At 35.1% G+C, this 24,609-nt stretch overlaps 1 protein-coding gene across 4 annotated transcripts in view; it reads left to right on the forward strand.

Annotated features, from left to right (window-relative positions):
* LOC128983203 (uncharacterized) overlaps nt 1–24,609 on the forward strand; it is a 108,997-nt gene that overhangs the window by 53,937 nt on the left and 30,451 nt on the right. For all 4 annotated transcript variants that reach the window (XM_054402406.1, XM_054402407.1, XM_054402409.1 and 1 more), the window contains exons 7-9: nt 3,907–4,103; nt 4,539–4,781; nt 7,347–7,512. In XM_054402406.1, the coding sequence (XP_054258381.1) occupies nt 3,907–4,103; nt 4,539–4,781; nt 7,347–7,512 (606 nt within the window). The remainder of the gene's footprint in view (nt 1–3,906; nt 4,104–4,538; nt 4,782–7,346; nt 7,513–24,609) is intronic.

The raw sequence follows: 24,609 nt of genomic DNA on the forward strand, positions 1-24,609 counted from the left end.
GCTAGTCTTCTTTTTCTACAAATATCAGGTAGTTCTTGAGAATGCATTCTGAAATTTTCATTAATATTATAATATTATGCGAATTAGGCATTTTCTTGTAAAACAAAAACGCAAAAAATACTTTTTTGTCATACTGTAGCAAAAACAACCGTTTTTAATGCTTGCGTTTCGGGTCTTAAGTAGCATTTTTATTTTTAGTCTCAAGGAAGTAAAAATCTGCTGTTGTAAACAGTTGTAAATTTTGATTGTGGCAATCGTATCGATGACTCACGGTCACGACGGGATCGACGGTATGACTACGGGGTCACGGCGTGATCGTCGAAATGACTCCGCGGTCAAGGTGTGATCGTCGGTATGACTCACGGTCTCGGCGGAATCGTCGGTATTACTCCGCGGTCACGGCGTGATCGTCGAAATGACTTCGCCTCCTGCGTTCACGGAACTATCGTGAACATCTCTCGCAATAACGGCATTATCGTCACTCGCGAAACAGCAAAATCACCGACGATCATATTAAATCCCGTCCCGAAAACGGGGAATATTTTTTTCCCCGAAAATTTCCTCAAATTTCGGGACCTGTCCATCCCTAGACATTTTCCAAAGTTTTACAACTACAATAAAATTATTAACTAATGAGTAAGTGTTGCAATGTAAACAGTCAAAACTGTGGTATTTAATATTTACTTTGGAACACTGAAAAGCAGGTGAATGAATATGAATAACCTTTGACTTGCTACCGTTAATTATAAGGCCATTATCATGATACCATTCTAACAAGTTATTTACTGCACTCTGCATATGTGCTTCAGCCTCTCTAATGTCTTTCTTGGCAACCACAATAGCAGTATCATCTGCATACATGTATGTATTAGCCTTTTTAATATATTTGGGAAGGGTATTTGTATATATAATGTATAATAAAGGAATAAAGGCCCAAGAATCCTTGAGGCACACCTGACTCAAGTCTCACTTCTACTTCTTCACTTGTAATGTCTTCTATTTTAACTATCAATTTTCTACATGTCAGATAATCTGAAAACCAGTTAAGAAATCTACCTCTTAACCTGTTAGGAGTATAGGAATACTCCTTAACATTTCTATTATCTTTTCAAATTGCAGCGTGTCAAAGGCTTTTGTTAAATCTACAAATGTAACCAATATGTGATTTCCTTTATCTATCTCTTTATTTACATTTTTAGCAAATGCTTGCAGTAATAACTCTGTGCTTTTGTTTTTCTGAAACCCATATTGGCACTTATCTATAATGTTATTCTCTGTCAGATATCTGTTCAGGTTAGGGATATGTATCATTCCATTATTTTATCTATTTCACATAATATTGATATAGGGCGGTAATTTTGATATAAATTGTGGCATCCTGATTTATAAATTGGTCTTACAATAGCTGTTTTAAGTCTGTTTTAATTCTACCCTCTGAAAGTGAATTATTTATAATATTGACTAAAATTTCTGAGACATTGACACTACATTTTTTTAAGTCTTCAACTCTAATTCCATCAACACCTGGGCTTTTTTCTTTAATTTCATTACAATCACTGTACATTACTTTCTGTGTCTTGCTTTTTAGCTTTTCGGATATATATATCTATATATGTTAGTTTAATGACGCTATTTAAGACATATTGTCTAAATTTGAATAAAGAATATTTGATATAGCGAGGTGTTTTGTATTAATTCCTCAGTTTGTTCAACATAAATTAATTTAACATGGCATTTATGAACAATACTATTTATTTCAGTTGTAAAAGTGTTTGAAAAATTATCACATATCTGTTTCAATATATGATATATTCTAACATAAGATAAATAATGTTATTTGTTATAACCTTATTTAGCTACGTAAATCAAATCTGTAAAATACTGTACCTATTCGATCAGTGGTCGTTTCCTAATTACGGCTTGAATGTAAACTTAAGACTCTCTGTATTATTTTATTTGATCAAAATTTCATCATCCAAATTTTTTTCCTTTGTTCTGTGTTTAGGTCGTGGCTTGATTTTAACATATGTTATGGTTCTTTGTAGGGATGGACGGGATTGAATTTTTAGTTCGGGACGGGACGGGACGGGACGGGATTTTTTTTCTATGCATAAAAAGAAAGTACTGTATTGCAGTTACCAAAAAAGACATACGAAATCAATTTTTACCATTTGTGGCACTGATCTATAAAAATCAAAAAATGGGTAACAATTTACAGGTACCTATAGAAACTTGTGACTCGCGGGTCACGGGGTGATCGTCTGTATGACTCACGGTCACGGCGCGATCGTCGTCATGACTCGCGGTCACGGCGCGATCGTCGGTATGACTCGCGGTCACGGCGCGATCGTCGGTATGACTCGCGATCACGGCTCGATCGTCAGAATGACTCCGCGGTCACGGCGCGATCGTCGTCATGACTCGCGGTCACGGCGCGGTCGTCGGTATGACTCGCGATCACGGCTCGATTGTCAGAATGACTCCGCGGTCACGGCGCGATCGTCGTCATGACTCGCGGTCACGGCGCGGTCGTCGTCATGACTCGCGGTCACGGCGCGGTCGTCGTCATGACTCGCGGTCACGGCGCGATCGTCGTCATGACTCGCGGTCACGGCGCGGTCGTCGGTATGACTCGCGGTCACGGCGCGATCGTCGGTATGACTCCGCGGTCACGGGGTGATCGTCTGTATGACTCACGGTCACGGCGCGATCGTCGTCATGACTCGCGGTCACGGCGCGATCGTCGGTATGACTCGCGGTCACGGCGCGATCGTCGGTATGACTCCGCGGTCACGGGGTTATCGTCGGTATGACTCGCGGTCACGGCATGATCGTCGGTATGACTCGCGATCACGGCTCGATCGTCAGAAGGACTCCGCGGTCACGGCGCGATCGTCGTCATGACTCGCGGTCACGGCGCGGTCGTCGTCATGACTCGCGGTCACGGCGCGATCGTCGGTAAGACTCCGCGGTCACGGGGTTATCGTCGGTATGACTCGCGGTCACGGCATGATCGTCGGTATGACTCGCGATCACGGCTCGATCGTCAGCATGACTCCATGGTCACGGCGCGATCGTCGGTAGGACTCCACGGTCACGTCGTGATCGTCCGTAGGACTCCGCGGTCACGGCGCGATCGTCGGTAGGACTCCACGGTCACGTCGTCCTCCGGCATGATCGTCGGTATGACTCGCGATCACGGCTCGATCGTCAGCATGACTCCATGGTCACGGCGCGATCGTCGGTAGGACTCCACGGTCACGTCGTGATCGTCCGTAGGACTCCGCGGTCACGGCGCGATCGTCGGTAGGACTCCGCGGTCACGGCGCGATCGTCGGTATGACTCGCGGTCACGGCGCGATCGGCGGTATGACTCGCGGTCACGGCGCGATCGTCGGTAGGACTCCGCGGTCACAGGGCGATCGTCGGTAGGCTATGACTCGCGGTCACGGCGTGATCGTCGGTATGACTCCGCGGTCACAGCCCGATCGTCGTTATGACTCCGCGGTCACGTCGTAATCGTCGAAATGACTTCGTCTCCTGCGTTCGCGGACCTATCGCTCACAATAACGGCGTTATCGGCACTCGCGAAGCGGAAAAATCGCCGACGATCGGACCAAATCCCGTCCCGAAAAATTCCCGAGTCAAATGTAATCCCGTCCCGATAATCGGGAATATTTTTTTCCCGAAAAATTCCCGAAATTTCGGGACCCGTCCATCCCTAGTTCTTTGTTTTGTTTACATAAGTTTGCATTGAAGTCGATCCCAAAGAGCTTTGCTTCGCTCCGCTCAATAAAAATAAAAACTGTAATTGTAATTGCAAAATTTGTCGGGCATTGAAAGTTATATTTGGCTAAGTTAAGTAACAGCTGATTTTAGCAAAACATGTTTTACTCTTTGTTCTAGATTGTTTTAAAAAACAACTGACTGATGGAGTCACACAGGCCAATAAACTCAAACAGAAAAATAGAGAGTCAGGTTGTCAGTGTCCGTGTCAGGGCAAATGTCAGTGCTGTTCCAAAGCAACAAAAAACACCAAGAAACAGGAACCTGTAGGATACTACATCATATTTGATGACCCCAAGAAGAACAAATCTCAAATGGTAAGAAAAAACTAAAGATCTTGGAAAATATCTGTTAAGCAATAAATTTAACAAGCAAAGACTCAGTGATCTAGAAGCCACAAGTTTAGGATCTAGATTAGGCTCAAGTTCTGTGTAACAAAATGTTAATTCTGTAATTTTTACTTTCTTCCCCTATGAGTATATACATCCCAAAAAAGTGCTTTTCGAAATGATGTCTGCATGCGTGTGTGTGTGTGTGTGTGTGTGTGTGTGTGTGTGTATTATGAATGATGTGTTGACTTAATATTAGTATTTTATGTAGTCTTTTTAGTTTTTAAGTTTTATTTTTAGCACTGTACTTGACAATTTCACCTGTTACGTCAGCTTTGCTGAATTTTATGTAAGGTAATGTGAAAATAAAGGATTGACTATTTAAATTTTTTTGTATTTTATTATGTTCTTGATTTCATTTAGGAAGGAAATTGGTTTGAAGATTCAAGGATTTTCAGACCCATGGAAGAACGCAAACAAAAGCCCGCAAGGCTGCAAAAAGAAGGACAAATCAAAAGTACTAATGGGAATGAGATGAATAAAGCAGCCATAGACAAGATGTCAAATATTACAGAATGTTTCAGTTCTGGCTCAGAACACTCAAGTGATGAAAGTGTAAATGAGAGAAGCAAGAGTGATTCGGAAAGTAAAAATCAAATTTTTAAGGTATGGTTGTTGTATGATTTCATTCTATGTAAAGGGCTTTGTTGCACAAATATAACACTTTCAATGTAGACGAATGTTACTAGAACTTAACAACAGTGCGTCACAAGTAACTGGTTATTCGTGGCACAGACCATGTTGTTGTTCTAATTTTGATAATTTTTTTTACACAAAGAATTGTTTTATAGATATATCAAAACGGAACTGTTAAAATTTCCAAATCTTTGAAATTTTTTCTTAAAGAATTTTTGCTAGAGGTTCTTTCTAAATTTAGGATGTGTCTTATAGCTTCCATCTGTAATAATAAAATTCTTTTTAAATTTTGATTACTCGTACCCCCATAAATGTCAATGCTATAAGATATATGGGAGTGAATATGGGCATAGTAAACTGTTTTAACCAAGGGTTTGTACATTGCAAAAAGGTTGAAGTCAATAAAGTCTATTAATTATAAAAATTCCAGAGCTTATTTTCTTACAAACATGATCGGCATGTTTGGACCAGTTTAACGTTTTTATCAACTATTAGACCTAAAAACCTGGTAGTATTCTCAAAGTTATTAAAAATTTAATTGTTTTTTTAATTTTTACAAGAAAATTTAATCAAAGTAGTTTTGTTCTTATTTAGTTGAAGATTTTGATCATTGAGGAAAGTATTTACAATTGAAATGGCATTTTCTATTTTGGATTCTATACTGTTTGTACTTTTGTCATGTATTAACATACTGATGCCGTCTGCATATACAAGAACCGATCCTTGATGAACCGAATATTGTACCTGCCTCAACTTAGATTTTATATTGTACAAATTTTGCTTCTCAACAAATCAAATGTTGCATTTTGCTTCTCAAACACTGTTGTTAAGAAACAAATCTACATGTAAAACTTAAAAAAAAAAAAAAAAACAGCTTTTCTCTTGAAGATTTAAAACTTATTTAAACATTAATAATGATCCTAACATTGACTATAATAACTATATCGTCAAAATGAAGTTCAGGCTATACAGTATAATTACGGACTTTTTGATTGTGTACTAAGTTGTTGTGCAGCTATAAAGTTTTTATTTGATTGATCCCTTTTTGACTTACGTTATACATTTATTTATACAATAAAGGTTTGCAGTTGGCATATTTACATGAGAAGTCGCCCGGGTTCCCCTAGGTTGAATTTAAATGTTTACATTTTCACTTTTTGCTTTAAAATAGAGGTATTTATTTGTTGCATGCTTTAGTAAATAATTTTGTCTCTGATACTCTGCACCATAGCAGTATATTTTCGTTCTTATTTTATCAAACTTATACAATAATTATTTTGGTGTTTGTCATGTTTTCATAGAAGAAACTAAAAAAAATTGGTCAACCCTTTGAGTGCTATGCAACGATATATCGTTGTTTACTAAAATCTCTAAGGGATATAGAGAGGAAGGTTATTTATAATAAAAGTAGCAAAACGGCCTTTGGTGACCTGCATGTTCAAAGGATACACTAACAACCACTTAGTTAACAAGATTCGCCCAATCCGATGATTCGATGTGTATATCCAGTCACTGCAACTGGATCCTGGTCACTGCCACAAACTTTAATCAGTACAGTTCACCTTTGTACTGTACCGGCTCACCCCTTGCTTTGCTGGATACGTTCCACGCACAGATCTGTAGTCTATGTGGACGGGCAAATGCAAGGTTAAAAGAGGCCGCCAACCTCTTTAAAAATAAAAAAAATAAAAAATAAAAATAAAATATATATATATATAAAACAACGATTATGATTACCTCACTATGCCCCAGTGGTTGTAGTATATCACTACAAACACACAGGGCACCAATTATTTGCCACACAGGACGGGAATCGAACCCGAGACGAATGCCATTGACAAGTGACACACGCCCTAGCCTTCTCGGCTATCTGTGCTTAGAGAATATGGAGTCAAAACTGGTATTTAAGTTGACGTCAACAATTGCTAACAGATAGCGCACCCGACGGCGCTACAACCTAGTTGTTCAATGTGTTACTACTAGATAGCAGCACTAGTTAGTCACGCACGGGCCACACAAACTATTTAGATGATATTTTTTAGTTGAACCACAACAGTGAGCATAAATGTTGTTACTGACAAACAGGTTTTTTTTCTAAAAAGGCTATATTATAATAACCTTATCAAACTAAATCAAGGTTAAATTCAATATTACATGTAACATTAACTACAGTGCGTCACGAGTAACTAGTTATTCGTGGGCTATATGTCTTTTGATTTTATGAGATTTTGGTTTCAAAAAATGCTATCAGAACATTACAATTTATAATAAAACTTGGAAATTTACAATGAAAACACAGTTTAAAAAAGTGTTTACTTCAAATACAAAGACTTTTCTTTGTTATACATTTGTTGTTGTCTTATTGTTCTAAATTAGCCTGGTTGATAAAATAGTAGTGAAAACAATACAGTTACAATTCAACAACCGGTAATGGAATTAAAAGGCAAACAAAACAAGTCTTACAAAATACAAATTGTAGGTCTAGCAGTCAAAGGGTTAAGCTATAAAATTGTAAAAATTGTATAATATGTACAGGGAGGTGCAGGGGAGCTGCAGTACCATCTGCTACACAATCGGCCGTCATATGTGAGCCGGGCAGAAGACCGCAGACAGTGTATTGCTCAGATGCAGTACTTGCGTGAACTGAGCCACCAAAAAAAGCGACAGCAAATGAGCCTTTCTCAGCCAGACCCACCTATCAGTAAGCTTATCTTACATTTTCATGTTTAATGCAATGATATTCTTGTGATACAAATATTTAATTGGTTAATGGATTACCAATAGTCTAATGAATAGCAAGCTAAGATTGAACATTTCATTATTCAATAAAATTCAAACCAAATTGAGTTCTCTTCTACCTTTAAGTTCTATAATATTGTATTTTCATATTTTGGATGTCTTTGGGGTGTTATGTGATAATTCATTTAACATGCAAATTTCTGGATGAATACAAACGACGTATATTGTCAGGTACAGATAGGAAATAAACAGAAGTTTTGGAAATATGATATATATATATATATATATATATATATATATAGATGATTGTATATTAGATGTTAACTGTTTTGCTTACCATCCTGGTTGTGTACTTCAACTTTGAAACGTAAAATAGTTTTTTTCACAAAACGCAGTTAAAATCTGTTCCCAAACAAAATTATTCAAATAAGTTTTGTTATAATACAAATGTTCCCCAAATACAAAAAGGGTTACTGCCATCAGTTCAGTACAGCATTTTTCTCGGTATTAATTCCATAAAAAATCTCTCCTAAATGTCACCTACAAAATACTTTCCAAAATAGTTCAGAGAAGACTAGAGGAATACACAACAGATATTGTTGGAGAGCATCAAGCAGGATTCAGCAGAGGCAGATCAACGACGGATCAAATCTACATTCTTAAATAGCAAAGTATTATGAGTTCAACAAATCATTCTGCTGCCTCTTCATTGATTTTTCAAAGGCTTATGACTCCATAAATAGAAAGAAGTTGTGAATAAACATGGAGCATCTAGGTATACCAAGAAAACTTATAGAACTAGCAAAATTGAGTGTTTTAGGTTTTAAGTGCAAAGTTAGAGTAAATGGAGACGTATCGGAAGACTTTGAGGTGAACACGGGTGTGAGACAGGGAGACGGGATATCTCCATTGCTGTTCAATTTAGCCATAGAAACAGCCCTTCAGGAAATAAGAAAGACAGAAGTAGGGATTAAGATAGGAACAAACATAAACTTACTAGCTTTTGCAGATGACATAGTATTAATTACACATAGTATAGAAGAAATGAAAGATGTAACAAAAATGCTTATTGAACATACAAGAAAAATGGGGCTATACATAAATGAAGAGAAAACCAAGTTTATGACATGTGGAAGAAAATTAGATGATGACCAACCAAGATACCAAAATAACAACTACATTGAAATTGAAGAGTATAAATTTGAAAAAGTAACAAATTTCAAGTATTTGGGAGTCATCCTCACCAGCGATAATGATGAAGAGCTAGAAATACAAAATAGATTAAACCTAGCACAAAAAAGTTTTTCGGTCTGTCACAAGTTACTAACTTTAAAAATAATATCCCACACCACCAAACTCAGGATTTATAAGACAATCATCAGACCAGTTCTCCTGTATGGTTCAGAAAATTGGATCTTAAGCAAGAAATCAGAAAGGAAAGCTATTGTGTTTGAGAACAAGATTTTGAGGAAAGTGTACGGACCGATTTTTGAGGATGGACAATGGAGATCGAGACATAGTTGGGAACTTAGAGAATTATTTAAGGATCCGGATATTGTTGCTGAGGTGCGGAGCAGAAGACTGAGATGGGCAGGGCATATTCTAAGAAAAGATGACAACTCCCTATCAAAGAACATCTTGAGGAATAACCCAGAAGGTAGAAGACCCCTTGGAAGACCGAAACTTAGATGGTTCGACCAAGTGGAGAAAGACATGAGGAAGCTAGGGAGAAGGAAGGAAGATGCAAGAAGCAGAGACCTATGGAGGCAGTGTGTTGGGGAGGCCAAGTACCATCTAGGGTACCAGTGGCCACAGCAGTAAGTAAGTAATTCCATTTATTACATCCTACAACAATTAGTTATTTTTTATTTACCATCGAAGTCAAAAAGTTGTTAAGCTCAAATTGCACAGTAATACTAATGAGATAAGCGAGATTGCACAATGGATTTATGATGTTGCAAAGTGAGCAGACTACATGCAGGCAGACACATGTAAGCAAGATTTTTATATGAGTTATCAAAATAATACATGCATACTATAACTTTGTATGTTGTTTCATTATATTCTCTTGTCCCTTTAGTGTGATTTTATGTTGTTTGTATTTGTGAATTAAAACATAATCAAACATAAAAAGAACAAATATAAATAAACAAGAGACAGGGGCACAATCAGTTTCAGGTAAGTGGTAATAACACAAAAACACTAGCCTAGCAGCTGACAGAGGCGACTACAAACTTACACAAACAAGCTCTACTACGTTTCACTTTACAGTACTCATTTGCCATAATCCCATTTGGTATAACTCTCATTATCCGGAATAGTGGAGAATTAAATGCAGATATAACTTTTATTTGGCAACAACAGTTTTAATAACACACAATGAGTTTATAACCGGAAAATAGTATTGTAGAAATTGTACAACATTTGAAGTTATTATTACTGTATACTATACAGGGTGTAAAAGTCTGGGTACGGCTTAATATTTGTCAAACAAATACAGATGGAGCACTGGGCATGAACATTATTTTACAACAACTTCAATGAGCCGATACCACTTCAGGGTGACGGCCCACAAGGAGTCGAAGGACAATCTTAAGTAGAAGTATACGTTGATATGCACATCAAATTAAAGGGCTTTGCTAGTAAAATACAATGCTGCAAGTTTGAACCCAAATGGACAACCGAGTCAAAAATGACAGCCGTTCAAAGATTTCTTAAATCTGACATTTTTGACTCGGTTGTTGTTCTTTTGAGTTGTATTAGTAAAAGCAAAGGCTTAAACACACACATCATACTAAAGCACATCAAATTAAAGAATATGATGTGCACATCGACCTAGGCATAAGTTTTTTATTTTCTTCTAAATTCTAGTGAGGCGCCACCTGAGGGGTAGCGTATAGGCTAACATTGCCAATTCAATACATCTTTAAATTACTGTAATTTTGAACTCGGTTGTCCGTTTGAGTTCGGCTTTGTGTTTTACTAACAAATACCTTTAATTTGATGTGTAAATTAACCTATGCTTACATTTAATATTTTCTTCCAACACCTTGTGGGGCGTCCCCCTGAAGTGGTAGCGGCTCATTGAAGTTGTAGTAAATAGTTATTTGTGTAACTAGTGGGCAAAGTGGCACTTTACTGCACACGAGGCGAGTGCGGAATGATCTCGAGTGCAGCAAAAGCCTTTTGCACTCGTGTTACACATTTTATTTTTCCTACAGTCACTATAAAACATATAAATAATTAGTCTTTCAAACACTATAAAAAACGTTTTTAGGTTCAGCTGGCAACACAAATAGGTGCAATAGAGAAAGTAGTACCTGGTCTTGTACTACTATAAACAGTACAAGGAAGCCAACTTTGTCGGGTGACTGTAGGAAAATAGTATTTTATGCACAGTAACAGTGTACCAAGTTATATAGCTCCAGCTGTAACGGTTAAACAAATATTAAGCCTAGACTTTTCAAACACCCTGTATAAGTTTTGACTCCATAAAACCCCCCATAAACCCCCGTTCCCATAGCCCGATCATGCTGGTGAACTCGTTTAAATAAATGTGGGTTTACACGTTTATATCAAATTTAATTAAAATCGGATCATTTTTGCTCGAGTTATCGTGCTAACGGACATATACTGTATATATGTATATATACATATATTTATAAATTATGAAAACTGTAGTGATTAGGTCTACTATTTTGATATAAAAATGCATTATTAAAAACTAAGTACCCTTTTTTTAAATTCATTTTATTTGTTTGGTTTCATTTCATTTGTTTTATTTCACAAAATGTTTCATTCTAGTTGTTTAGTAAAATTAATAAAAAAAAAGGGTACTTAGTTTTTAATAATGCATTTGTATATTTATAAATATTATATAAACCGGGTGTCCAACCACCCGTACACCCCTTTAAAAATGAGGGAAACCTTTTCTTACAAACAACAAATAATACAGAACTAGATCAATTGGTCACAGTCTACCAAATGGTGATAATTTCAAATAAAAAATCACACCGGAAGTGGCTTTTTCAGACCGAAAGGTGACTTTTTTTTAATGTAAACTACCAATTTTGATCACAGAATAGGATTCTACGTTAAAAAATACATAATTTTTGTCTAAAACTTTTTTTGAAAAAAACTACTATTAAAGTCAATGATTTTGGGTCATTCATCTGTCAAAGTTACTTGAAACAATAACAGAAAAAAAACAAATAACAAAGATTACATAAAGACATGTGATAAATAGAATCAGCTGTTTATTGTAAATACTATAGTATTGTAAACACTATAGTATTGTAAACACTATTGTATTGTAAACACTATAGTATTGTAAACACTATAGTATTGTAAACACTATTGTATTGTAAACACTATAGTATTGTAAACACTATAGTATTGTAAACACTATAGTATTGTAAACACTATAGTATTGTAAACACTATAGTATTGTAAACACTATAGTATTGTAAACACTATAGTATTGTGTAAACACTATAGTATTGTAAACACTATAGTATTGTAAACACTATAGTAAATGAGTAACAGCTAAAGAAATCACTTGTTACTTTCTCCCCCTATACCATAGTATATGGAGAAAGTATTGTTTTCGTCAAAATTTTCGAGTTTGAGTTTTGAGTGGATATATTTGTTTTGGGCCCCCCTGGACCCAAAAAAGTGGTTTTCTAAGTGATGTCTGTGTGTGTGTGTGTGTGTGTCTGTGTGTCTGGATGTGTACAGAGCTAGGGACTACACCTGTGGTCCGATTTTGATGAAATTTGGTATGTAGGTTCTAATCCATGGTATCTCCAGGCATTTTTTCATTTTTTTGAAATTTTGATTTTTAATGGGGATTTACCCATAAAAACCCATAAAAATCGGAAAAATCAGATTTTCTCGAAAATGGCCCGAACGAATTTGATAAAAATTTAGTATGTTTTACTATGAATTATACTATTATTATGTGATGAATTATTGTTAGTATGTTTTGGTAGCCCTTTAAATTGTGAACAAAATGGTACAAATCCCATTTCTCTAAAAATTACGGTTCAAAAGTTATGGTAAATTATGTTATTTTTCCATAAAAACCCCATAAAATAATGAAAAATAGGATTTTAGACAAAAACCCGGTTTTAATTTAACATAGTATGTTATGGTCCTTAAAGTTTTGATAGTTTTTTTTCATTTTTAAAAAAATTTGATTTTTAGTGGGAATTTTCTCATAAAATAACGGAAAAATAGGATTTTCCCAAAAACGACCTGAACAATTTTGATAAAAATTTGGTATGTTATAGTCCTTTATATTCTGAACAAAATGTTACAAATCCCATTCCTGTAAAAATTACAGTTCAAAAGTTATTGCAAATTATGTTATTTTCCCATAAAACCCCATAAAATAACAGAAAAATCAGATTTTCACAAAAATGGCCTGAACGATTTTGATAAAAATTTAGTATGTAGTCCTTTAAATTCTAAACAAAATTGTACTAATCCCATTTCCGTATATTATTTACTCTCACCGCTTTATACATGATAAAGGTTGTTGACAAACTTATGGGAGAAAGTATGTGTCAGAATGCTGATACCGTTTATTTTTACATTTGACCACTTCAATGTAAAAACAAATGATTTATTTTTCAAATAAAATGAAACTAAGCAATGTGTAGACCAGCTGTTACTCAATTACTATAGTGTTCACAATAACCTGATTCTATTCATCATAAGTCTTTATGTAATCTTTGTCATTTGTTTTTCTCTATTATGGTTTCAAGTAATTTTGACGGATGTATGACCCAAAATTATTGATTTTTAGAGGGGATTAGAGGTAGAAAACAAGTTTTTTTTCAAAAAATGTTTTAGACAAAAGTTATGCATTTTTTAACGTATAATCCGATTCTGTGATCAAAATTAGTAGTTTACATTTTAAAAAGTCAACTTCCGGTCTGAAAAAGCCACTTACGGTATGATTTTGGATTTGAAATTATCACCATTTGGTAGACCGTGCCCAATTTATCGGGTGAGGTTCATTTGTCCGAGTTTTCAAATGTCCAAGTTTGTTAAAAATTACAAAATATTTGAAAAATCAGTTGTCCGAGTTTTCATTTGTCCGAGTTTTGATAAATAACTAATAATTATTAGATAAATCAATTGTCCGAGTTTTCATTTGTCCGAGTTTATTAAATTATTAAAAAATAAAATATCGTAATATCAAGTGTCCGAGTATGGTTTAAATAACAATAATATTTGGTTAAATTAACTGTCCGAGTTTTTAAATTATTTAAAAAAGTATCGAAATATCAACTGTCCGAGTTTTTAACTGTCCGAGTAGGGTCAACATCAAATGTGACACTGCGCGCCGAGACTAAGGCGCCTGGTCAGAATGTAAACCTCTTCTGCGAAGGAGTCAGGCATTGTGCAAGCCGCGAGAGCCCCTCACGTCAACTTAAGAAAAATTATATTATTTTTTTTTATAAGACTAATTTTACAATTTTTAATTATAAAATTAAACTGTCATCACCTAACACAACCAACCAAACTTACTGATAATATAAAATACCCCCGCCGCAGCAAACCTGCCGACGACGCGAATTTCAACTTGTCTGATTACATATTTCAAATCAAATCAAATCAAAACATATTTATTTTCCTTACATGTACATGGGTACAAAAATAGTGTCGAGTATAAAGTACTAAACTAGCTTAAAGATATAAATACATTTTAAGTATGAATAGGCATTTATTCAATGAGTTCCTCCATTGTATAAGGCGCCTTTTCTATTAAATGTTTTTTTACTAAAATATTTCCATAAATAAGCGAGTGCTTAGGTTTGCTGCTACGGGGGTAAATTTTTTATTATTAAAAATTGTAAAATTAGTCTTATAATAAAAATAATATAATTTTTCTTAAGTCAACGTGAGGGGCTCTCGCGGCTCGCACAATGCCTGATTCCTTCGCAGAAGAGGTTTACATCGGCTTCTGACCAGGTGCCTTAGACACGCTAGTCTCGGTGCGCAGTGTCACATTTGATGTTGACCCTACTCGGACAGTTGATATTTCGATATTTTTTTAAATAATTTAAAAACTCGGACAAATGAAAACTCGGACAGTTGATTTAACCAAATATTATTATTATTTAAACCATACTCGGACAGTTGAAAACTCGGACACTTGATATTTCGATATTTTTTAAAATAATTTAATAAACTCGGACAAATGAAAACTCAGACAGTTGATTTATCTAATTATTATTAGTTATTTATCAAAACTCGGACAACTGATTTTTCAAATATTTTGTAATTTTTAACAAACTTGGACAAATGATGTGATCCCAATTTATCTAGTTCTGTATTATTTGTTGTTTGTAAGAAAAGGTTTCCCTCGTTTTGAAAGGGGTGTACAGGTGGTTTTATGGTTTTACACCCGGTATATATATATATATATATATAAAATATATACACTACACGGCCTCGCCCGGAAAGCCAGTTACATAAAATATACACTAGAAGTCAGTCAGTTACACCCCCCAATATATTTCAAGACTATGATATATATATATATATTATATATTGGTATATATATTACGCCTAGACATTTCTGAACGTATATATCCCTTTTTTTCTTAAAAATACAAAAATATAATTACGTAAAAACTGCTATGCTAATGCAGTCACCACCGCATTTGCATGGGAAAGCCAGTCATGTAAAATTTGTGCTGCTACTATATATTTTACCGCATACCACTGGAATCCAGTCATTGAAAATCCACAAGGGTATCCCGTCACTTCAGTCACTTTCACCCGTGCCCTTCTACTTTGTAATATTTATTTGTTTACAAGGTTGAAAATCCACACCTCAACCAAACGGATTAAGCTTCAGGCATTGAGGACTCTCATAACATATCTTTCGCACTTCATTTTAATTTGTTGTCTTCTAGATTACTTAACAATTACTATTCTACAGGTTAAATACATAAATGCCAATGTAATCTTTGGTCGTCTTAATGGCGATCGGTCCTGTTAACTGTGGATACAAATATGTACCGAGCTAATTCACTAGCGCAAGGGGGGGGGGGGGGGGGGGAGTTATTGCTTTATAGTCGCACAAGTATTGTTGAGTCCTTGGAGGCAAGCGGCCATCTTGGATAATTTCAAACAGCTGCTGAATTTATTGTCCAAAAATATTTTTTTTCAAACACCAAAGTGATTATAATTTAAATATTTACTTTACTGTAGGATTAGAAATGTTCTTTGTAGTTTTAAATTATCCTCCAAGGGAGTCCATGAAAGCTAACGGTCATCTTAGAAAAAGGCCAACTAATACGAAAACAATATCCTGTGTTGTGCTGGCCGTAGCACACAAATAGTTTTCCCGCCTCAAACAATCGAAGGGCGGGTGGAACAAGGCAAAATTCTTGTCTCCCTTGCGGCGAGAGGTAGGGGCGAGCCTAACGGGTTCCATTGATAGGACACCGACCGACCTGGGGTAGCGACTAGCGAGCCTCTGGATGGTCGAAGGTTCGGCCGGTTTTTTCCAACTTATTGCTGGTTCTCGAGCTTACTGAGCTCGTTGTACAGTGTATGGAATCTTACTTCCCTATTAGCGAATTTCCCTATAGGGAAGTAGCTATTACCGTAGGTGGCACGGTAAGACCTAGACCCGGGGCCGATTTACTTTTTCATTTTGATGTCCCCAGAGGCCAAAAACACCATTCGTTCAAATTGTTATATATGTATATATATATACGTCCGTGAACGCGATAAATTGAGTAATTTTTGGCCAATTTTGATGAAATTTGGTTTAGAGCTGTAAAGCGGGATAAACTTGAATGAGTTCGCGAGATCGGACCATGGGAACGGGGCTTTACATAATACCATAATATGGTTTTATGGGGTAAAATTTGGTTTTTTTCACTTTTGACCCTCAAAACACAAAATTTCCCGATTTCTCTTCAGACCTTTTTAAAGAGCTTAAAAAAACAAATAATTTAGTATATAAAAGTATTTTTGTTCAATTATTAGTAACGAATAAAATTAAAAAAATTGTAAATTTAAAATTCCCATGTTATTCTTATGGAGAATACTGTCAAATGTTGTAGTTTGCTTGTTTATGGATATATTTTGATCAAACTTGGCAAATTTATTTATTTTTTACTAAGCTATCAATATTTTACTCAAAAACACACTTTATTAGTTTCCTTGTAGCAGCAAACCTAGGTACTCGTTAAACCTAATGTTATTAAAATATATTTAACTGAAAATCAATTCAGACAAATGGAAATTCGCTTAGTCGGCAGGTTTGCTGCGGCGGGGGTATTTTATATAGCCACATTCGAAGCGATTTTACAAGAAAGAATGAAGATATAGACTCAGTGATGTGTGGTTACTTAATCAAATCATGTTCCTTGATTGTTTATCCTTTTATAAGAGCCAATAATCAATCAACTTATATTTTCTTTATTTTTCGATTTATTATCTATATAAATTCAAGAGGTAGCCCTGTACCTGGTTAACACATATACCAATTCCTTTTTACATGTTTTCTTTGAGTTACGCACCAAGGGATTCCAAAGTTTCACAATGTTTACATGTTTGAAGAATGTAGATAACAACGTTAAATGAAGTCAGCTTTATGTAAATGCAGTGCTTTGATTTTACGGTTCAAAAAGTAGAAACAATTCGAATTGTGAAACTTTTAATTTTTGCTACGAGCCTGTTAATTGGACATAGTGACTTTCTTAATTTAAGGAAGTAAACGTATTAACATGACGTGTTTAGAGTGGGATTTGAAATATGTGACGTGTATCAAAAATGTTCTCTTCAATATCCTCTCCGATGCAAAGCACGGGTACGGCAGCTAGGTTTATTAGAATTCAAAAGTTTTCTTTTTTAATTTTGATTAAAATTTTCCTCCAGTGTTTACAAATTATTTTTCGATCAAGATGTTAAATGAATAATTAATTGTTTTGCCAAATTATGTTTCGAAACCAGGAACTAAAAATAGATCAGGAAATAGATATTTTAGTTCAGAAAACAAAGCCAATCAAATAGGCCTACATACTTTTTAAATAAAAAAACACTGATCGGATGGTTTGTAACTTTGTTATTTATTTACTTCAATAAATTTCTAATAAAAATAACCACAGGTACAAATAATTAATATTTCATTAATACATCTTACTTATATTATAAATGTGAAAGTTTGTGTGTTTGTTTGTTTGTTTGAAGTTCAATCACGCATAAACTACTGGTCGGATTGATTTGGTATGATGATAGCTCACATTCCAGATTAAATATAGACATACTCATATCTCAAAGACCCTTTCGGGCTCCACCCAAGTGGCTCTGGAGATTCCCATGTTAACCTTAGTATTCATATTTGAAATAAATTAAAGAGTTTTGCCAGCTGTTTCAATTACACAAGTTGGTTCTATGATATTCAATAGCATTACAAATTTATAGGGTTTACCAATCGGGTCCAGCACTATTATTTTTTTTTTTTCATTCACGACAACAGCTAATTTGAACCAAGCCGCAACAAAAATCTGTGATACACAATTGGAACTGATAAAATAGGATTGCGAAGACTGTAAGTAGTCTTTATATATTTATTACACGCAATCTGCCACACTGAATAATCTAAAATAGGATTGTTTACAGTTATGCTTATGTTTATGATTTATAAATAATTTGTGATATTGTGCGAATATTTGGTAATTTAATTTTTTCTGCTGTTTAGGTGCAGTGGTAGAACATTATTATGGTAGATGTTTTATATGTACTATAGCATACCGTAAATTAAAAGAACCAAATGTTCTCAAACCGTGTCCTCCCCCATTGCAATATTTTTTACGGCTTGGGCCGTTTTCTGGTTACGATATTTAATTGTTTTTTGCTATGTCCGAAATGTAAAAAAATGACATTGCTATTCCACACGTAAACATTTTGTGTCCTTTTTTTGACAAATACCAAAAGCAATTACTTTTATGGGACAGTAAATCGAAGTGACCGAGATATATTTGAGGTTGTATGAAGCTTGTTGTCGTTACAATTTTTGGGGTTGATTGTTTATGTAAATAAATAAATGTATTTGTCATTGTGGCATAACAGTATATTCATTATAACCACCTTAATTCAGCACTATTAATTTCTGTTTGGCTACCAGCAATTTGATGTAATATTTGATTTTATAATTATACACAGATTTACTGATTTGACTATAATGACTGTGTTTGTATTTTAATCCTTACGAGCCCGTCCTACGTACGGGAATTGAGTAGTCAACTAAAACTGAAGCTATGTCAATATTTCCATTTCTAATCCAAGGATAGTTTAAGCGGTTAAACATTTATTGTAAAGAATCTATATATTAATTTGAAACTGTTTTTCTTTGTCACAGCTATTTTGAGAGAACGGCTGGGTGTAGAAACTCGGTAGAGGTGTCTAAAGAAAGGTCTTGGTCTGTAGATGAGCCATCAAAAGAGAAACGTGGTGAATTCCCTTGGGCCTCTGCCCCAGTGGCCTTTGAATTCCCATCCCATTTATTCTTATGGAGGAAAACAGGGTTTTTGTCTCAGCTAATTTGAGAGAACGGCTGGGCGTAGAAACTTGGTAGGGGTCTCTAAAGAAAGGTCTTGGTCTGTAGATGAGCCATCAAAAGAGGAACGAGGTCAATTCCCTTGGGGCTCTGCCCCAGAAGCCTTTAAAGTTGCCTCCAGATTTGTTTACATTACGACCATATGCATAATTCTACACTACTTTTTAATGAAACAGCTGTTAATATTCAAATTGTGATTTATTGAATTTGTCAAAATAAAGTACAGTATTTGCAATGGGTTTTTCTGATTTTAAAATGGATTTTCTTCTGCATCGTGTCATGTTTTGCAATATAATGTTCTATTACCAAATCAGTGGAAAATCCTAATATCACAGTAACTCTTAAAATTATTTCTTTTGGAGTTAACTTATATCTATTGTATGGGTTGGTTTCTGCCTTTTTTTACCACTTCTTGGAGATTGTACGTAGGTGATATTCGTTGGCATATTGCATCTGTAGACGAAACTTGGGTTGGTGTAATTATTAGAATGGAAAAGAGCGAGAAATCCTGGACAATTTGATATAGGCTAAAAATAAAACTGAATTAACACTGTGCTACATTTCTTGAGCAATCATTGAAATAACCGATTTGCAAACAATGGAAACACAGAAAAAGTCATAGAACACAACCAAGTAGAAGAAATAATAGAAATAATGTTTTTTTTTAAATTTATAAGCGTTATCATAGACAACCTAATGCGACTATGAGAGGGAACAATTTGTAGAAAACACTAAAAAAACAAGATCAGCTTTTTGAAAAAAGATAAGATATTTACAAAAGATTTTGATTATATCTAACTGTTGTGTAGATTGTGAGTATTTCCATAATCTTTGAGTCACCTGTAATGCAATTGCTCGAATTCGAGCAACAGGTACACTAGTCTTACTTATTTCCTATAATGAATGGCAAAATCTCAGAAAAAAAAAACTAACCTGATAGTTCTATAGAATATTTTTATATTCAAGCAGCTGTTAGTTAAAACAAATTATATTGCACTAAAAGAAACTAAAAATGTTAAATACTGCTGTAAAAAAATTAATTAGAACATCTAGCATTTTTCTATGTATATTTAAATAGTCTGTCATCCTCTTACGAAATAAATTAACGTATCAATGAGTATAGCAATACACATAGTATAAATAAGTCAACACTATGCATGTCATTTTTATCCAAATACTGAATTTGTGTCACACACGCTTAATACTTACAGCTGTTACGTTAAGCAAATGGTATTATACCAAAAGCTAGTGTAGAATGTTAGCGTCGGCTGCTAGACTTTTTATAATTTTAAACTTTTTTTCTAAAAAACTGAAACCCTAAAATAAAATTATGGCTTCGACATTCCCTAGTTCTCAAAATTATTTTTCTTTCAACACAAAAATCATGAAAATCCGTCAAGTGGTTGATTCAGAATCGTGAAATAAAAAAAACCCCTGTCACGTTTTATTATATACTAGCAGAGTACCCGTCCTTCGTACGGGGTTGGCATATATAAGTATAAATTGCTTATTGGAGTTATACTCAAGCTTTGCCTATGCAATAGGGGGAGAACACAGATTGATACAATTTGCTTCTTTAAATTTACAGTTTACAATAGTATTACATATCTACCATAGCCATAATGTTCTACCAATTCACGCAAACAATAAAGAGAAACAAATATTATGAACTGCTGTACCCGCGGGCTTTGTCCCGTTTAACTTCATATGTGAGCCCGTTCGCATGGCTCAATCATGTCCTGGTTGAAGTTTGTTCGCTACGCTCACTCACCTTAAGGTTGAAGCTCGTTCGCTGCGCTCACACGTCCTGGTTGAAGTTCGTTCGCTACGCTCACTCACCTTTACGGTTGGGGCTCGTTCGCTGCGCTCACTTGCCTTCAGGTTAGCTCGTTCGCTACACTACCTCGCCTCCGGGTTGAAGTTCGTTCGCTAAGCTCACTCACCTTTTGGTTTCAAATTAGCTGTTGTCAAATATTTAAAAAAATAATAGTGCTGCACTCTGTTGGTAATCCTTGTAACTTTAATGCTATTGAACATCATAGAACAGAACCAACTTGTTTAATTGAAACAGCTGTTAAGATTCATTAATTCCATTTAAATATGAGTTAAATATAAGGTTAACATGGGAAACTCCAGAGCCACTGGGGCGGAGCCCGAAAGTCTGATCAGAATAAAAACAACTTAGTTTTCCTATTTAATGCCTAAAGAATCAGTGTACCAAATTTCAGCCTCCTAGGTAAGTGGGAAGTGGGAGAATTAGTGATGAGTGAGTGAGTGAGTGAGTCAGTCAGTCAGTCAGTGAGGGCTTTGCCTTTTATATATATAGAAGATGGGCCTGACAACAAATAGTTAAGTTATTATTTTTATTCAAATTAATACATATGTTAATATAAATATTGATATTATGCGGTTGGTAGACTAAAAATGCTACCAACAAACATAATAATACCTTCCTGGGTATTTTATTCGGAATCCCAAAGCTGGGCAAAACACAGGAGTCGACCCGGAAAGTAGAGGTCGGGTGTGTGTTCAAGTGGCCGCGAACCGCATTACGAAGCTTCTGTTAATACAAGTTGTTATTACAAGCTTGTTAATACAAGTTGTGTCAATACCAGTTGTATTATCAAAACTAGGAAAGCTATTTTTTTTTTCTAAAAAAATAAATCTGTGGTCGCTGTGCTGCTCCGCAGCTTTAAAATAACATATCATATCCGAGAAATAATCAAATTTATGAGACAACAGTACTGAAGATAACGTTTTGACGTAGAAACTTCGGTCGCTACTATAAAATAAGTTGGATCGTAATATGGTATGCCTTTGATTTAAGTCAAATTTATGATTTTTGATTGAGTAATACAGTATCTTAAACTTAACTGTTTCAAAAGATTAATAGCTCAAATTAAAGCCAAAGATTAATAGCTCAAATTAATATAATTCACGGATTATTTTGAGTCTAAAACATATAAAAAAATAAACAAAACTGGAGCTGCAGACTACATTATCATTGACGAAGATCAACATGGACAACCTAATGCAGCTATAAGTGGGAAATATTTGTAGAATACAGTAAAAACCCAGATCAGGTTTTGAAAATGATCAAATATTTACGAGAAATGTTGATTATATGGAACTGTCAGGTACGTATCTATGAGTTAAGTCTTTAAAACTCATAGGAAATTACAACTTTTATTAGTTTTTAAATAAGTTATTTGTTATTAAATAACTACTTTACTTCTTTGCAATTGCTCGATTTCGAGCAACATGTACACTAGTAGCTTAAATTAAAGCCGGTATTTCACTGAAGTTTCTTAGACCAAAATATATAGGATTAAATAATTATAACTGGTGAAATACATCTTATCTGTATGTTATATAATACAGTGTTTACCATGAGACCCATGGTGATAGCTCACTCCCTGTATGGGAAATTCGCTAAAACATCTTATAGGCTAAACATATTTTGGAAAATATTATTTTCCATGATCTACCAACTAAAAAATCGGGACACAAGACACTTCATTGAGACAGTGTATAGGAAGTGAAGAAAAACAGTGTATATGAGTGGTGTACTGGTCGGGTCGGAAGCAGGTCGGGGGTAGTGCATGTCATCCCATTACATTGTGTGCAATTTTTGGCTGCAACGACCAGTGGGTCGGGCCCAACCAAACTGGAAAACTTTGGTCGTGCGACCAGGGTCGAACCAGTCGACCAGTGCACGCTGTTCCATTTATTCCTATTGTAAAACTGGTTGTATCCGACCAGTCGGAGTCGTGGTCGTGGTCGGGATAGTGCGCGCCGGCCCTAACAGTGAAATACTCCCGCCGAAGCAAACCTGCAGAGTAAGCGAATTTCCACTTGCGAGATTGTATTTACACTAATATATCGCATACAAATATTTACATTCATTCACTATTTAATAACATTAGTTTAATAAGTACAGTAAAACCTCTTTAATCCGAACTAATTGGGACCGGGGGTAGTTGGGACTATTGAATAGTTCGGATTACAGAACATATCGTTGTTTTTACATAACAATAGCTAGGGAAAAGTGAAAAATGCGTTATAAAGTAAAATGCAGTGTTTATTCAATATAGTAGTAAACATAGGGAATAAACAGTACTGTACATTACTGAAATAATTACGGTGCGTATACCAATAAATACAGTATACAATAAAAAACTACTGTTCTGTGTATAGAGTACAGCAATGAGGCGTTCGGATTAGTGGACGTTCGGATTACAGGGGATCGGATTAAAGAGGTTCTACTGTACTAAGGTTTGCTGCAACTATAAGAGTTAAAAATCGGGTTTTTGATGGTTCGTTATTTTATTTCCAAAGTAGCGAGGCCATATTTTAATAGCCAAAGACACTCTCACCAATTCAGTGAATACAGAAAAAATTTTGAATCTTGATCGGTAATTTAGTTTTCTCAGAGTAGGCAGCGTACATTGACATTTTGGCGTTACAGAGAGAATGACAGAGAGACAGAAATTGAGATGAAACTCGTTTCGGCTCTCTTAGGCTATAGCACGTAAAAATAACCAAAAACTACATGATTCTACGCAATGGACAGACAAAACTGTAGTTTTATTTATATAGAAGATTGTTACTCTACTAGTCAAATTTGCAAAGTTTCAAGCACTCGGCAAACGACAAGCTGGTCGTAAACTGACACCATTGAATCACTGCAAGGGATGCGCGCAGAGGTAGACGAACATTCAGATGACTTCTGAGAATTTCAACTTTCTCGCTTTGCAATGTACCGTTATAGCCTTACTTGGAAGAGGGGAATTTTTGGACCACGAATGAGCTTGGATTTGTTTAGTTTGAAATAAATCTGACCTGAATATAAAATAGCAAATGCAAGTCCGCAGTTTGCGTTTTTGATCAGTAAAGTAATTAAAATTTATCAAAATAAAGTAAAGTGTCTAAATCTAGTGCAACAAACCTAAATATTGACTACTGTTTTTTATTAAGCTACGATAATACGATGTATGTTCGATAACTGACCTCCTGACTTTTATTTCCTATGTGATTTACAAATTACACTACCTATTCTTTATCAACAATTCCTATGATTATTTAAAAAATAGCTGTATAATGTAGATTTAGTGAAACATATTATTGTTATCACTTTTTTATTACTTAAGAGACAACTTTGTTCCTAATAACCTTTTCTATTGGCCATATTCTTTTAAATTTAAACTACGTTTTGACCGATGTCCCATCTCGTACCGTTATCAAATTATAGTCCTTTCACAGCATAGCGCGTTTCGCCATATTTGTCCCCCTCCCCCTAAGTTCTTGACCACAAAAAAAGTAAATGTAAAAAGTAAAGTAAAGTAAGTGTTAAAGTAAAGTAGACGACATGCATATTTTTTATCACCACAGTCCGTATTACAATAATCAGCAATAATATTGCGTACTATAGTATTGTACTTTCATGCATGTTCAAACCCACTCAGCTCC

This window comes from Macrosteles quadrilineatus, unplaced genomic scaffold (genome assembly GCF_028750875.1).
Source record: "Macrosteles quadrilineatus isolate MER2022 unplaced genomic scaffold, UCM_ALF_1.0 Scaffold_1__1_contigs__length_201487025, whole genome shotgun sequence".
Classification (NCBI taxonomy): domain Eukaryota; kingdom Metazoa; phylum Arthropoda; class Insecta; order Hemiptera; family Cicadellidae; genus Macrosteles; species Macrosteles quadrilineatus.